The 14765-nt window shown below is 41.6% G+C and overlaps 1 protein-coding gene across 1 annotated transcript in view; it reads right to left on the bottom strand.

Moving 5' to 3' along the window:
• The window catches only part of HSPA4 (heat shock protein family A (Hsp70) member 4), a 45764-nt gene extending 32025 nt beyond the window's left edge, over positions 1 to 13739 (bottom strand). The window contains exons 1-3 of the mRNA XM_043981967.1: positions 13283 to 13739; positions 1433 to 1490; positions 183 to 323 (exon numbers count right to left, since the gene is read on the bottom strand). Of these exons, the coding sequence (XP_043837902.1) occupies positions 183 to 323; positions 1433 to 1490; positions 13283 to 13389 (306 nt within the window). The 5' untranslated portion in view covers positions 13390 to 13739. The remainder of the gene's footprint in view (positions 1 to 182; positions 324 to 1432; positions 1491 to 13282) is intronic.
• Between the last annotated feature and the right edge of the window lie 1026 nt (positions 13740 to 14765).

The raw sequence follows: 14765 nt of genomic DNA, 5'->3' as shown, positions 1-14765 counted from the left end.
AAAAATCAATTCAATTTGCTTTAAACAAAAAAACTTAGTCCTTCAGATTACATTTCCTGTCCTAATCTTAATTCCAGGATAAAAATGTATATCTATCAAAGGATTGTTGCTTATGAATAAATACATATTGTTTGCATCAATACATACTTTACCAGATCCATAACTTTATCTCTTAAGTTTACCTTAATACCAGCTGAACCTGTTGGCAACTGCACAACTTCATATGCAAGGTGAGACTTCTCTTCTTGAACAAATGGATCTGAGAATGCTCTGCCATGAAATCTCTTAAAACCTTGGACTGTGTTCTTTGCATTTGAAATAACCTAAAAGAAACAAACCTAGAATTAAACAACTGTGAGGACCAACTTTTAATTGGGGAGTGTTAGCTAAGCAGCTCACCGCAATATTGGGGCAAGGAAGAAGACTGGCAGCCTCCCTCAAAACAGAGCAGGATTCATTTAACAAGAACGAACTTAAAAAAACAAAAACAACAGGATCAGTAGGGTCAAGGAAAAGGGAAATTATACAACCTGAATAACACCACCACTCAGGAATCAACTGAGAATACACAGCAGAGCTCCTGTCACCTTCCAGCTTCCAGCTAGAATGGCGAATCTCCTCCCCACTTCTTCCCAGCAGACCCCAGCCAATTGGCCAGCCGCTCTGACAGTCACATAACTGCCCTCACTAGGCTTCCAATCATTATAATTTTGCCAGGCCCACGTAGGCGTCGGCGAGTGGTGCCAGTGCCATCGCAATGGCTACAACCAGTAGGTGGAGCACTGTGCCGTTTGCAGAGCCTCAGAAGCCAGTGTGCACACCGAGGTTTTTTAAAAAATTCTAGCCAAAAGATGGGGTCATAAAAACCTCAAATAACAATTATTTCTTTACACAATGAAGACTAGCTACTGAGAGATATGAAACAAACAACTATATGACCTCAGTTTTAAAAGTCTTTCCTTCTTAAAGCTTTAGTTTCTTAGTTCTATACCTGAAAATGATCCTAGAGACTATTATCTTTATACTTTCATCTTATAGGTGAAGAGAATGAATCCCAGAGGGTGACAAAGGGACCTGCAGAACTAAGAGTCAAGGCTAGAATATAGCCCGGCAAAATTCTAGTCTAGCTTTCTCTCCCCAACATCCAATAGTCATTCCCTAATAGATTGTTTCAATTCTACCTTCAACCTTGAATAAACATGAACAAAATATTAGCTATACATAGCAAAGATTATACTTTTTAAAAGTCTTCTGAATACAGAATTAATTTGAAACAACACCGGATATCAGAGAGGCTTTATGAATTACATGGTCTTCATTACATCTACCAGGAGAGTTATTCTTCCATGCTAACTTTGAAAGAAATAATAGAGAATCCTTAAAAGAATTATAGTTGTCTATCTGGGAAGGGAAGGAGAGGAAAAACTTTTACCTGGCTTTTAGCAGCAGCTCCAATTGAACGATTCTTAGGACCAAAAGAAACACAAGCCCTAGAATAAAAAACATTCAGATGTTTTTAGAAAAAATTTTGGAATTTACAATATAATAAAAATTCTATAGACCCAATTTTATTGCAAAGAGTATTACAACAGAAATATTAGTAGAACAAAAAACATTCCAAGTCCTAAGCAAAAGTACTTATTCATGGAAGCTAGGTGGCTCAGTGGATAAAGCACCAGCCCTGGATTCAGGAAGACCTGAGTTCAAATCAGGCCTCAGACACTTGACACTAGCTGTGTGACCCTGGGCAAGTCACTTAACCCGTTGCCTGCAAAAAAAACCCCACTTATTTCCAGCTATATTTGATGAAGGCAGAATTTCAGAATAAAGTAATGATGCATCATAATGGGATTTGACATCCACTTCATCCAAAATAATAAAGGGAGAGAAGGGGACCTTTTTCAAAAGAAAAAACTTGTAACCACTGTGTAGTGCAGACATAAAAAGTTCCCTGTAACTAAATTTTCCTAGTCATCATTAGCATATGTTTCTATTGCCCCTATTCTTCTGATAAATACCTTCTTTCTATCACACCTCCTAGGTGCATCCTAGAAGAGCCCAGGGACAGCAGATTTAGTGCTCTAACCCCTTATGTTCTATTAAATCACCGCCTTCCAGTAGCTTTCAGCCAGGTTCATATGCTTCTTTTTGCTAGGGGTAAATAAATAGCAAATTGTTACAGTGCTAAAAAATTTAAAGACTCAGTGGTTACATGAAAGCAAGTGTGTATGTATAACTGTCATGTCTACTGCTAGGGAGGGGTAAATAAAAAGCAACTGCAACAGAGCTACAAAGTCTAAAGACTCAATGGTTACATGAAAGCAACTGTCCTGTCTCCTATTAGGGCTGCATAAATGAAAAATCATTTAAGTGCTTACCATGTGCCAAGTACCATATTAAGTGTTAGATATACAAGAGAAAAGCAAGATAGTCTCTGCTTTTAAAGAACCTACATTCTACTGAGACAAAAGTAGAATGAAAATTCAGATGGAAAAGACCAATGTTTTTGTTTGTTTGTTTGTTTGCAGGGCAATAGGGGTTAAGTGACTTGCCCAGGGTCACACAGCTAGTAAGTGTCAAGTGTCTGAGGCCGGATTTGAACTCAGGAACTCCTGAATCCAGGGCCGATGCTTTATCCACTGCGCCACCTAGCAGTCCCCAAGACCAATGGTTTTTAAGGTAGAAAGCATATGGCAATGCAATAATAATGAATAACAGTAATAGTAACATTTATATCATGTTTACTATGTACAAGACACCATCCTAAGTACAATTATTATTCTCATTTGATCCTCACAGGAACTTTGAGAGGTAGGTGCTATCACCCCCCCCCCTTTACAGATGAGGAAACTAAAGGCAAACAGTGGTTAAGTGTCTTTGCCTATATTAAGTATCTGAGGCTGAATTTAAACTCAAGTCTTTCTGATTCCAGACTTGACACTCTATTGACTACACCACCCAGCATCTGCATTAACCATATTTATTTCTGATGCAGAAGATTTTGGTATCAAGAACTTTATTTTCTGGGTTTTCAGTAGCTGTAGTCAAGCTTGTTGTTGTTCAGTTTTCAGGTATATCTGACTCTTGGTGACCCCATTTGGAGTTTTCTTGGCAAAGTTACTGGAATGGTTTCCCATTTCCTCCTCCAGCTCATTTTACAGATGAACTGAGGCAAACAGAGTTAAGTGACTTGCCCCAGACACACAAGTAGGAAGTGTCTGAGGTCAAATTTGAACTCAGGAAGAGGAGTCTTTCTGACTTCAGGCCTAGCACTCCATCCACTGTGCTACCTAACTGCCCAAAGAGTTTACTTACTTCCATAGTTTACTACCACGTTGCCAAGATGTGTCTCATTTGCATTTGTTTTCAAACTCAGTACTAGGCAGAGTTGCCAAGTCCTTTACAAAACATTATTAAGTCAATGAACAAACCTCACTGGCTTCTTTTCACCTCTCTGCCTCCAGATTATATACCTAGAACATGAGTATAACTCTTCCTACTATATTGGGCTCACCCTACAACCCCACTTGCAAAACTGACAATGATTAATATGATTTTTAAGATGTTTAAATGATTAATATCAATAAAGATTAAGAACCCTAACAAAAAGAAATTATTTCTATTAGAAATTCAATGGCCCTTTATCTCAGTGGGGTAAAACATGCTATCAGTAAGGATAGACTGCTCTGATCACAGGAAGGGTGGCTCAGCCTGAAGAGGTCCTGGAAGAGTACACAACTCTACACAACACAACCCAGATATATTTTGAACATCAAAGGCAGATAAAAGAAAATTACTACAGTCTACAAAGTGTACCCAAGCAAGTCTCTTGGGGAAGAGGGGTGTGGAAGAATAAAAGCAGGTGATACTGATAACATTTAAGATTTATAAAGCATCTTTACATACATTATTTAACTGGATCCTAACATCCCTATAAGTAGGTACCACAGATTAGTAACAAGTCCCATCTTACAAACAAGGAAATGAAAAAAATTCAACTCACTGAAGATGGCACAACTGGTCATGTAAAGAGTGAGATTAGATTCAAACCCAGGTGCTTCCTGACTCCACTGTTGTTCCTAATATTGCCTCTCACCAAGAATTTATTAAAGGGTTTGAGCCACTGACTCCTGGATACACCAGGATGAGAATTTCAAAAGGGAGAATAGACACCACAATGCAATTTTCTATGAACCTATGCATGAATGGTTCATTATTGCTAATTTATCTTGGTGAGAGAAAGTGTACTGTAGAACTGAAGTTAGATTATTAGACCATGTAGAAATTAAGAAGGGAAAAACATTTTGGTCACATTTGCCAAACCAAGCAGCAGATTTTATGCATATGGAGAATGTTTCTTTCCCACCCACTAGCACCCCATGAAGACTGAATTCAAATGCTAATTCTACCTCTTCCAGGAAGACTTCCCAGATTTCTCTTTCCACCCTTCCCCCAACTTACAAGTGACTGACATAACTTTCATTTCATAGGATTTCTCTTACTCATTTTAAAAATATATTAAAAATTAAGACCATTTCTCCAGCTATCAAGACATCACCCTTAACAGACTAGAAGATCATGGGAGCAGCTAGGTGGTGCAGTGGATAAAGCATCGGCCCTGGATTCAGGAGGACCTGAGTTCAAATTTGGCCTCAGACACTTGACACTAGCTGTGTGACCCTGGGCAAGTCACTTAATCCTCATTGCCCCAGAAAAACAAAAACAAAAACAGATTATAAGATCATGAAGAAACAGGGCTGTATCTTACTTTAAGTCCTCTAGCACCAAGCAAAGTACTACATACTGTCAAGCACGTAAATGTGGAACAGAATTCTCAACTGTGGGGAAAAAAGAATGGATAGCTCTGAAAAATTCCTAATTATGAGAAATCTTCAGGCTTTTGGCAGAGGAGATATGGCAAAACAAGCTTAAACTCCTCTGCCAAGTCCTTTAAAACTTCCCACTACCCAAAATAATAATAGCTAATATCTATATAGCACTTACTATGTGCCAGAAACTGCTAATAAGCACTTTATAATTATTACTACTATCCCCATTTTACAGATGAGGAAACTTAGGCAAACAGAGGTTGTGACTTATCCAGGGTCATAGAGCTAGTAAGTGTCTGAGACTGGATTTGCATTCAGGTCTTCCTGACTCCAGAACAGGCACTCAATCCACTGTGCTCCATTGAGGAGGGAGAGAAAATACTAATAACTGAAGTGGCCATGGGGAGCTTATGAGATGGGCTTTGAAGAAAAAGGCTTCTGGAAGATGAGGAAAGAATACATTGCATACACAGGCAACTGCTTATGTGAATGTTTAGAAGTGGGAGATGGAATGTGCAATTTGGGGAACCACTGGTAATCCAATTTGGCTATAACATAAAAGATGTAAAGGGGAGTAATATTAAATAAGTCTAGGGAGGAAGTCTGTAAACAGAGTGTAGTTTTGTGTCTTTTCTTAAAAGCAACAGGGAGTTGTTTTTTATTTTTATCAAAATATGGTATGAAGTTTTTTTTTTTTTGACAGTGGTGTGGATAGATTGAAAGGAGACATCAGGACCAGGAAAACCAATCAGATTATTACTATTGGGGGTGGGGGGGTGTTAAGGCAATTGGGGTCAAGTGACTTGCCCAGGGTCACACAGCTAGTAAGTGTCAAATGTCTGAGGCTGGATTTGAACTCAGGTCCTCCTGATTCGAGGGCTGGTGCTCTATCCACTGCACCACCTAGCTGCCCTGCAATCAGACTATTACAAGAGAGCAAACCAAGAGAAAATAAGGGCCTGAAACAGGGTGAGAGCTGTGTAGAGAAAGGTGCACATCATATACTTTGTGGCAAGAGAATCAATAGGACTTGGCAACAGATTGGCTATGGAGAGGTGGGGGGGAGGAAAGGGAGGAGAAAGGAGGTGTGGGGGGGCATCAAGAATGATCATACAACAAGGGAAAAGAAAAGCTGGATTTGGAAAAAGAGAACCTTGGGTTCTTATCCTGGCTCTGACCCTCATTACAAATGAGATAATAAAAAAACCCTATTCTATTCCTTATTACAGATGAGACTCTTAGAACAATCACATAACAAGTCTCTGGGCCCCAGTTTTTCCATCCATAAAAATGAGGTTTGATCTAGAACTATGATTTCCAGGTTACAAACTTAGGTGATTGGGGGGAGGGTTGTAGCCTCAACAAACAGAAATTTGGTGGACAAACTTGGGTCTATACTGACATCCATTTTGGGTTTGACATGCTACAACATACAGTGAATATGTTAGGAGGCATAAATAAGGAAGTATATTCTAAGCATGAGTACAAGCCTAGGCAAAGGCACAGAGGCAGGAAATAAGAGATGGAACAGGGGCAGCTAGGTGGTGCAGTGGATAAAGCACCGGCCCCTGAATTCAGGAGGACCTGACTTCAAATCTGGCCTCAAACACCTGACACTTACTAGCTGTGTGACCCTGGGCAAGTCACTTAACCCTTACTGCCCCACAAAAAGAGAGAGAGATGGAATATGAAGTTCAGATAATAGCCAACTGGAGGGAAAGTTCGGTTAACAAGAGTAATAACAATTTCAATGGATAACATAGCTGTATCAAGTCAGTCTAAAATGACAAGAGTGCTAAGTGAAGGTGGTAGAAGAAACATGTTAATGCCTATCTCCCAGCCACAGTCCAGAGATGTGAATGGCTAGCTCTAGAAAAGTGACAAGGTAGGGCAGCTAGGTGGCGCAGTGGATAAAGCACTTAACCCCAATTATCTCATCAAATATATATATATATATATATATATATATATATATATATATATATATATATATATATATATATTAGTAGTCTTTAGGGGCAGCTAGGTGGTGCAGTGGATAGAGCACTGGCCCTGGATTCAGGAGGACCTGAGTTCAAATCCACCCTCAGACACTTAACAATTACTAGCTGTGTGACCCTGGGCAAGTCACTTAACCCCAATAACCTCACCAAAAAAAAAAAAAAAAGAAATAAAAGTGCCTATTAATAGTGATGAGTCTCTTTAGTTCTAGGAACAAGACAAGGAGTCTTGCATCTGGAAAGATGATGTAGAAAAAAAAGGTCTCTTTTCCATCCCTTCCAATCATAATCCTTTTGAGAGATCAAAGCTTGCAGGGTCAATGGTAAGAAGAAGTAACACTGGGGGGGCAGCTAGATGGCACAGTGGATAGAGCACGGGCCCTGGAGTCAAGAGTACCCGAGTTCAAATCCGGCCTCAGACACTTAACACTTACTAGCTGTGTGACCCTGGGCAAGTCACTTAACCCCAATTGCCTCACTAAAAAAAAAAGAAGAAAAAGAAGTAACACTACCTCAAAGAAAAGAACAATATTAAGTAAAGCCTGAAGAAAACACAGACAAGCAAGAGAACCTGGAAAGTTACATGTTTAATTATATTTTTTAAAGTAAATCAAATTGTTCCTAATAAAGATTTGCAATCTGCTGTATAATCCTCTTTTTCTGTTCTTTGTATATGGTTATTTTATTTGGTGCTTAAGTTCAGAATAAAAATGAACACTTTTAAAAAGAACACTATAGTTCTCTAGCAGAAATTAAAATTAGAAACAGGCTAATGTATTTTCATCTTATTTCAACATTTTATGGTTATAGTTTGATACCAAGTACATTCTAACCCGAACCTTACTCTAGAATTTGGAAAAGTGCTTGAAGGAGGAAGTTACAAATCTACTGTGTGCTTTTGAAGTTAAACCCAAAGCCTGAAGCATTTTTAAGTGAGTCATCTTTATTCTAGCTTTTACTTTGAAATATGCCCCAGTTCCCAGTAGCCTAACTTTCTATTGTTTTCAACCACGCATTTAAAACAAAACAAAACCAAAAAACACCTCATTTTCAAAGACCCAGGAAACATCAGCCTTTCTTAAGTCTATAAAGAGAATCCTTTTTAACTCTACTCTCCAACTTTTTCTGAGGTTCCAACAGAGAAACCAGTTTACCAAATACAAATTCAGAAGCAAAGTAATACTGAATGAATTACTCTTTACTTCCAGCTCTAAATGTATAAGAACTGTGGTCACATAAGAGAAGTAGGAGAGCTGGGATTGAACCCCAGGTCCTCTGACTCCAAATTCAGTATTCTTTCCACTAATACCATGATATCACCCTCCAGTACCATGACAATGATACAATCCCCATTAAGTCCAACAAATTGGAAATGTTTTAAATGGTCACAGCAACCCATGAAACGATACGAAAGCATGGAATGGTGATCTTTACCAACAGGAATACCCAATCCAATAAAATATTTTTTTTGAACCACTGAAGAGTTAGTGGGCTAATACAGCAACATTTTTAGATACCAAAATCATGCCATAGTCCAGATCATTTATCATCTCTAACCTTTAAATTCTCACTTTGAATTACTCCAGTCTTTTGTGTGCTATTGTCTACAATCTTCCCCTTGCTGCTACAATTGTACCGGTTCCTCAGTAAAGTTACAACTTCTAATTTTGAATTTGGGGAAGTCGATGAATTTGTAAATAATTATAACTGAAGATTTACTTTTTGTTTTTGGTTTTTTTTTGGTGGGGCAATGGAGGTTAAGTGACTTGCCCAGGGTCACACAGCTAGTAAGTCAAGTGTCTGAGGCTGGCTTTGAACTCAGGTCCTTCTGAATAATCCATTGCACCGCCTAGCTGCCCCATGAAAATTTACTTTTAAGTGACTATTTGTAAGGAAAGTACCTTTCCTTTCCTGGTTCTTTTAAGGTTCCTTTAAGGGTTTAAGCACAGATCAGGAAACTGTCAAAGCCCTACTTTACAGCCTTTCCAAAGTACTGGAGGTACACCACTGGTCCTGTAGTCTAGGCAACCCTAGTTTAGAAGTAAAGGAAATAAATGATGACTCAGAGTCTTTCCCACCCCAGCCTCCCACATCAGCTTCTTTAGTGTAATTCTGTGTACATCAAGGCAAGGACAAAACACTTTTTTGCTTAGAGAAAACTCTGCTGGCAGCTTTGCTGCTATTTCCCTAGAGCTCCTCTCCACTCATAAAACCAATTAAATCATCAGCTCCTTCTCTCAGACCTTTTCACTATCTAATTTTTACTTATTGAGGCAACATAACATAGCAGACAGATTGATTATCGGGAAAACCAAGCTGAATCCTGCTACTGATATTTATCAGTTGTGTGACCAAAGGCAAGTCACTTAACTTCTGTACTCCAGTTATTCATTTCATGGCTATAATATGTAACTCCAGGGCTGTTGTATGGATTAAATAAGATGATGTATGTAAGGTACTCTGTAAGCTACAAAGTGCTATGTAAACCAGTTATTATTATTACTTGCATTTACACTTATTTCTCCACTGTCCTGGGACACTGCACCCTTTCCTTCTAGATGAGGTTCTAGCAAAAGCCAAAAACCAATGTGTGCCCAACTGTGTAGCTAGCTAAGTGACCCCATTTCAGGTATAATTATAAAGGATGATCTGGAGGATTAATTTTGATTATATACACAAAAGCATATTTGTCCTAATATTCTTTTAAGTACTATTAAATTTTAATATTTCATCATTCTCAAGTGGAAAGTTCAGTTTAGGAACTATCAGTTCATGGGATACCTTCAGGTTATATTCTAGACAATTCCTAAGTGATTTGATGGAAGAACCTTCCTTTTCTTCTGGATGAAGTAGGAGCCATCATGTTGAAGTTTAGTAACTTGGAATAACAAAGAACTATTTGCTCTAAGAATGAGGGGATAAGTTTGGTTTTTGCATGAGTTTCCCTAATTTTATTTTAAGACCCAAACAAAAGTGTTCTCTGAAATATGGAGACCTCCAATCTGTGTTTTAACATCTCCAGTAACTGCTCACTTTCGAATCTTTTCCAGTCAAGGTGATAAACATATAAAGCACAAAGGAACCCCCAGTCATGTGATTTTATTCAGAACTGTAATTCCAGGTGCAAAATGGCCTCAGGCTTTAATGACCTGTAAGCCAGTTCCTATTTTCAGTAAATGCTGCTACTAGTGGCTCTTTATAATTTTTTTTTTCAAAACTAATTTTTCCTATTAGCAAGAAAATGTTCAAAACTATACTAAAAGGTAGCACTACCACCCCAATTTCACTTAATGTTCTGGTCCAGGCCATCCCCCAAAAACAGAGAAACTATTCATATTTTCTTTTTCATCCTTCAAATCTATATTAAACATCCCCTATAATTGATTGTTGCTTCCATCCCTACCATCTCTCACTTTCCATTTCCAAGATGTTGCCAAGGCCTATTGATTTCACCTTTGCAACAACTCTCAAATATGCCTTGCCTTTAACACTGCCACAACTCTTGTGCCTGCCTGCCTTCTTCACCTCACATTTGAATTGTTCCAACAGACTGCAGCAGGGTCTGATGCCTCAACTTTGTTCCGACTCCAAGCTACCCTCCATTCAGTCACTAAAGTGATTTTCCTCAAGTGTAAATCCGGATCCCATTACCTCCCTAGTCAATAAACTTCAATGGCTCCCTATTATCTGCAATAACAAATACAAAATGCTATGGTAGCATTCGAAACTCCTTCATAACCTAGCCCTCTTTCCAGTCTTCTTACACCTTACCCACTGAGCCACTTACTCTCTGACACAGTGACACTGGCCTCCCAGCAGTTCCACAAACAAGGCACTCCATTTCTTGGCCTAGGGCATTCTCTCTGGCTCTCCCCCAAGCCTGGAACGTTCTCCCTCCAGGGCTCCAACTAATGACCTCCCTAGTTTTAAGTCCCAAATAAAACCCCACTTTCTTAATTCTATTGCCTTCCCTCATTTAATGATTTCCTACTTATCCTGCATAGTTTGCTGTGTATATGTTTTTTATGTTATCTACCCCATTAGACTGTAAGCTCCTTGAGGGCAGACTTATCTTTTGCCTCTTTTTGTATCCCCAGTTCTCAGCACGGTGCCTGGCACACAGTAAGAGTTTAATACATTTTTACTGACAGATTGAAAGGTAATTTATTTGTGGTCTATTCAGTTTACATTTCACAGACTTTCAAACTCACTCAACTAAGAGGGCAAGTGTCTGAAGTGGGAGGCATGCCACCTCATCTTTCAAGCTAGAGCACATCACACGTTAAGTAAAATTGTCCCAAACCTTAAGGAACTTATAATATTACTGGAGAAACAAAATACATATAAAAGAGCTGCCACCACTACATAATACTGTGTATTATATCTAGTCGGTGCAGCAATCTCCCTTCCAGCAACAGGAGAGCATCTTTTCAATTTTATAATTGTAAATTAAATCACTGGAAAAATAACTAAGTAGCAATTGCTGGTCGAACTGCAATGCATCTATTCTGTGCAGTGATATCCATATTGCAGAGCTAATGGTTATTTTCAGAGACACTCAAAATGAAAAAAAGAGGAAAGGTTCATGCTACAGTGGAAAGACTGTTGTGCTACATCTGTGACCTTGGACAAGTTACAACCTCAGTTTACTCATTTGTATCTTGAGGTTAGATTATAGCAAGGGTTCTTTCTTAATCCTTGAGTCCACGGACCCGAATGAAATCCATGGATAGATTTCAGGGGGATTGTTTTTCTTTAAGAAACATGTTGGTAACTGTATTTCCTTGACAATCCCTATGTCTTTTACGTGTTTAAAAACATTATTCTAAGAAGTTCATGGGCTTCAACACACTACGAAAGGGTTCACAACATTAAAAAGGACAATGCCAGATGGTTTCCAAGGGTCCTTCTAGCACTAGGTTCTATGATTCTACAATAGGTATGGCATAGTGAATTGAGGAAGGGTGAGAGGGTGGCTCCAGACTGGAAATCCAGCCAAGCTACTTTCTCACTTTATGTTCCCGGGCAAGTCTAACTTTCTCAGGGCTTCATTTTCCTCAACTGTTAAATAAGCCTGAACTAAATCTCAAAAGTTGAAATAATTTCTAAATTTTATGATCCTATGATTTGAAAGATGGTGTTCCCTGAAACAAAATGATCTGCTGCTTTTGTAAAAATTCATCAGGAGTAGGCCTGCATAAATTACTTTAAAATTTGGAATCTTTTAATGAAGCTACGAATGAGTTTGTTAACACTAGGGGAAACATTCCAGAGAATCCACGTTGAAACACCTCCAGACGGAGAAGTGAGAAGCTCAGGATGCAGACTGAGACACTTTTGGATATAGGCAACGCAGATATTTGTTTTGCTGGCCTGAGCATATTTGTTACAGTACTCTTTTTTATCAAAGGGGAAAAAAGGGGAGCATTAAGTAACGAAAAAGAAGCTGCGGAAATATTCTGAATTATGTTCTAAATTGGTAGAAAAGCTGAACAATGGAGTGGTCTGCAGACAAACTAGAAGTGGGGAATGGAAAGGATAAACCCTCACTAAAAAGTGAATATCAATTCCTTCTGATTATTTAGATCTCTAAACCCTGAAACCGACCATAGGGTTTGGAGTCAAGAGGGCCCAAGGTTCAAACCGGAGCTTTGCCAGCTAGCTCCAAGCTGTGACCTGAGCCAAATCACTTACAAACTCTCTGGGTCGCAGTTCCTCATCTATAAAATGAGATGGGCTTGGGCTTGGATAAACGTTAAAGTCCTATGACCTCTCCTAGCTCGATCTGGCCATCTCCAAGGTGAAGTGGTTTCCTTACCAAGAGCCCTGGCCTCACCAAAATCCCACCGTCTCAATAACCCTCCCTCCCCACCCCAGGCAATTAAAAATCATTCCAGTCTCCCCTCCTTTCCCAAGCCCAGTGGCTTTTGGGGGCCGCTTTAGCCGGCGCCACCCCAAGTCCCCCAGACTACCCCCCAAGACCGCTTCTCTCCCCTCCCCCACACTCTATCCTGGGACCCTATTTTGCACCAGCCCCTGCTATCCCCAAGGCCTTGGAACTCCCTTACTTTGGAGCTCGGTGCTTGGTACATGGCAGGCACTTGATAAATTCTATTTAACTTATTCATCCTCTGCTTCTCCGCTCCCAACCCCACCCCTCACACACAGCCCGACCATGTCCTTTTAGGCCAGCCCCAAACCCCATGCCTCACACGGCCTACGTCCTCGTGGCGGGAGGGGGAGGGGGGGGTGGAGTGAAGAACCCCTGTCTTAGGCAAACGTCTTCTCCCGCCTGAGCCTCCGTTTCCTCATCTGTAAAATGGGTAGTCTCCTGCGAGTTGTCGGCAAAGCGTATGTCAGCTACTCCTTGCCCCGAGCCCAAGAGTCGCAGTGCCGGGACCCTGACCCGCTGGGTCCCCGGCTCCCGCCACCCTCACCCTCGCCCTCACTCACGGGGTACAGCGGTCGCTGTACTCGTTGGCGATCGTCTCGATGCCACCGGCCCGGGCCACGGCAACGTAGCAGCTTTGGAAGCCCAGGTCTATGCCCACCACCGACATGGCCCCGGCCTGGGACGGGAGCCCGGCGGCCCCGCGCGGCACCGGGGACGGGGGAGGAGCTGGGGAGAGCGCGAGGCGCACGCACGAGGCCCCGCGTGGCTGCCCAGGAGCGCGCGCTACACGCCGCCGCTGCCGGGCCTGAGGACTGACGGACGGACGGACCGACCGACGGACGGGGAGAGGAAGGGAAGAAGAGAGGAAGGAAGGAAAGAAAGAAGGAAGGAAGGAAGAAGGAAGGAAGAAGGGAGAGAGTAAGGGCCAGAGGCAGCGGACGAACGGGGCAGGCGCACTAGCCGCGAGCCGGCTCGGGAGCCGGGACACTGGCGGCCGAGAGGGCTGCGGGGGCGGGGGCGGGGGCGGGCTGGGGAGGGGTAAAGAAGCTCTCGAAGGATCTCGCCGCGTCTGGAGGAGGGCGGGGTCAGGGAGACGGGAGAAAGAAGGGAGCTTCTCGCGACGTTTCCCGACTTTTCCTCTTCCCCCCACCTCTCCCCTCCCCTACCTTCCCGGGGCTCCTCCCCCCTACGCTGTCTGCGTCACACACTGGTCCGGGGCGAGGGAAGGGAGGGAAGGGGACGGAAGGACGGATGGCGAGGAAGGGTTTCATTTTGTTTCAGTGCGCCTGCGCTGCCCAGGGTGTCGTTCTCCTCTGCAATTACCTCGAACAATGAATGGGGACCGGGCCAAAGAAAAATTGTCATATGGGCGTATCCACAAAGCTGAATACGCAGCTGTAGCCCCCCCCCCTCCCCACTTCCTTGTCAGTGCTAAGTGTAAGAGCGCGGGATCTGAAGCCAGGGAGCACCTGGGTTTCCTAACCTCTTAAGCTTTAGTTCCTCCTCCTTTGTCAAAATGAAGCCGTGTGACCTTCGAGCTTATAAATTAATATTGCAATAATTAATAATAATAGCTAGCATGTACACAGGGGCTGTTCTTAGCCCCATTTTACAAGTTGAGAAAACTGAGGCGGGGGAGAGGTCACACAGGCTAACAATGGCTATTAAGTATTTGAGGCTATATTTGAAACACTTTACATTCATTATCTCCTCCCCCAGGAGGCCAAGTAGCGGACACAAAGTCTCACCAGCTGAGAGACGGTGATTTTGCTAGGCTTCTGAGTCTAATTGACTGAGTGAACCTAGGAGAGTCACTTAACCTTTTAATACCCCCGACAAATCAATTTAATTGTCTAATGGTTGCCAAGTGCTTAGCACAAGACCTGGAACATTTGTTCGGGCCTTCAGCTGTGTTGGACTCTTAACTCGGTGGACCATATCAACTCAGTACTGCAGTACTTTTGCCACTTCCTTCTCCAGTGGATTAAGGCAAACAGAGGTTTTCTTCCTGACAGTGAATAAAGCACTGGACCTGGAGTCTGG

This window comes from Dromiciops gliroides, chromosome 2, assembly GCF_019393635.1.
Source record: "Dromiciops gliroides isolate mDroGli1 chromosome 2, mDroGli1.pri, whole genome shotgun sequence".
In the NCBI taxonomy this organism is placed as follows: domain Eukaryota; kingdom Metazoa; phylum Chordata; class Mammalia; order Microbiotheria; family Microbiotheriidae; genus Dromiciops; species Dromiciops gliroides.
This window is presented reverse-complemented; position numbering and strand designations above follow the sequence as displayed.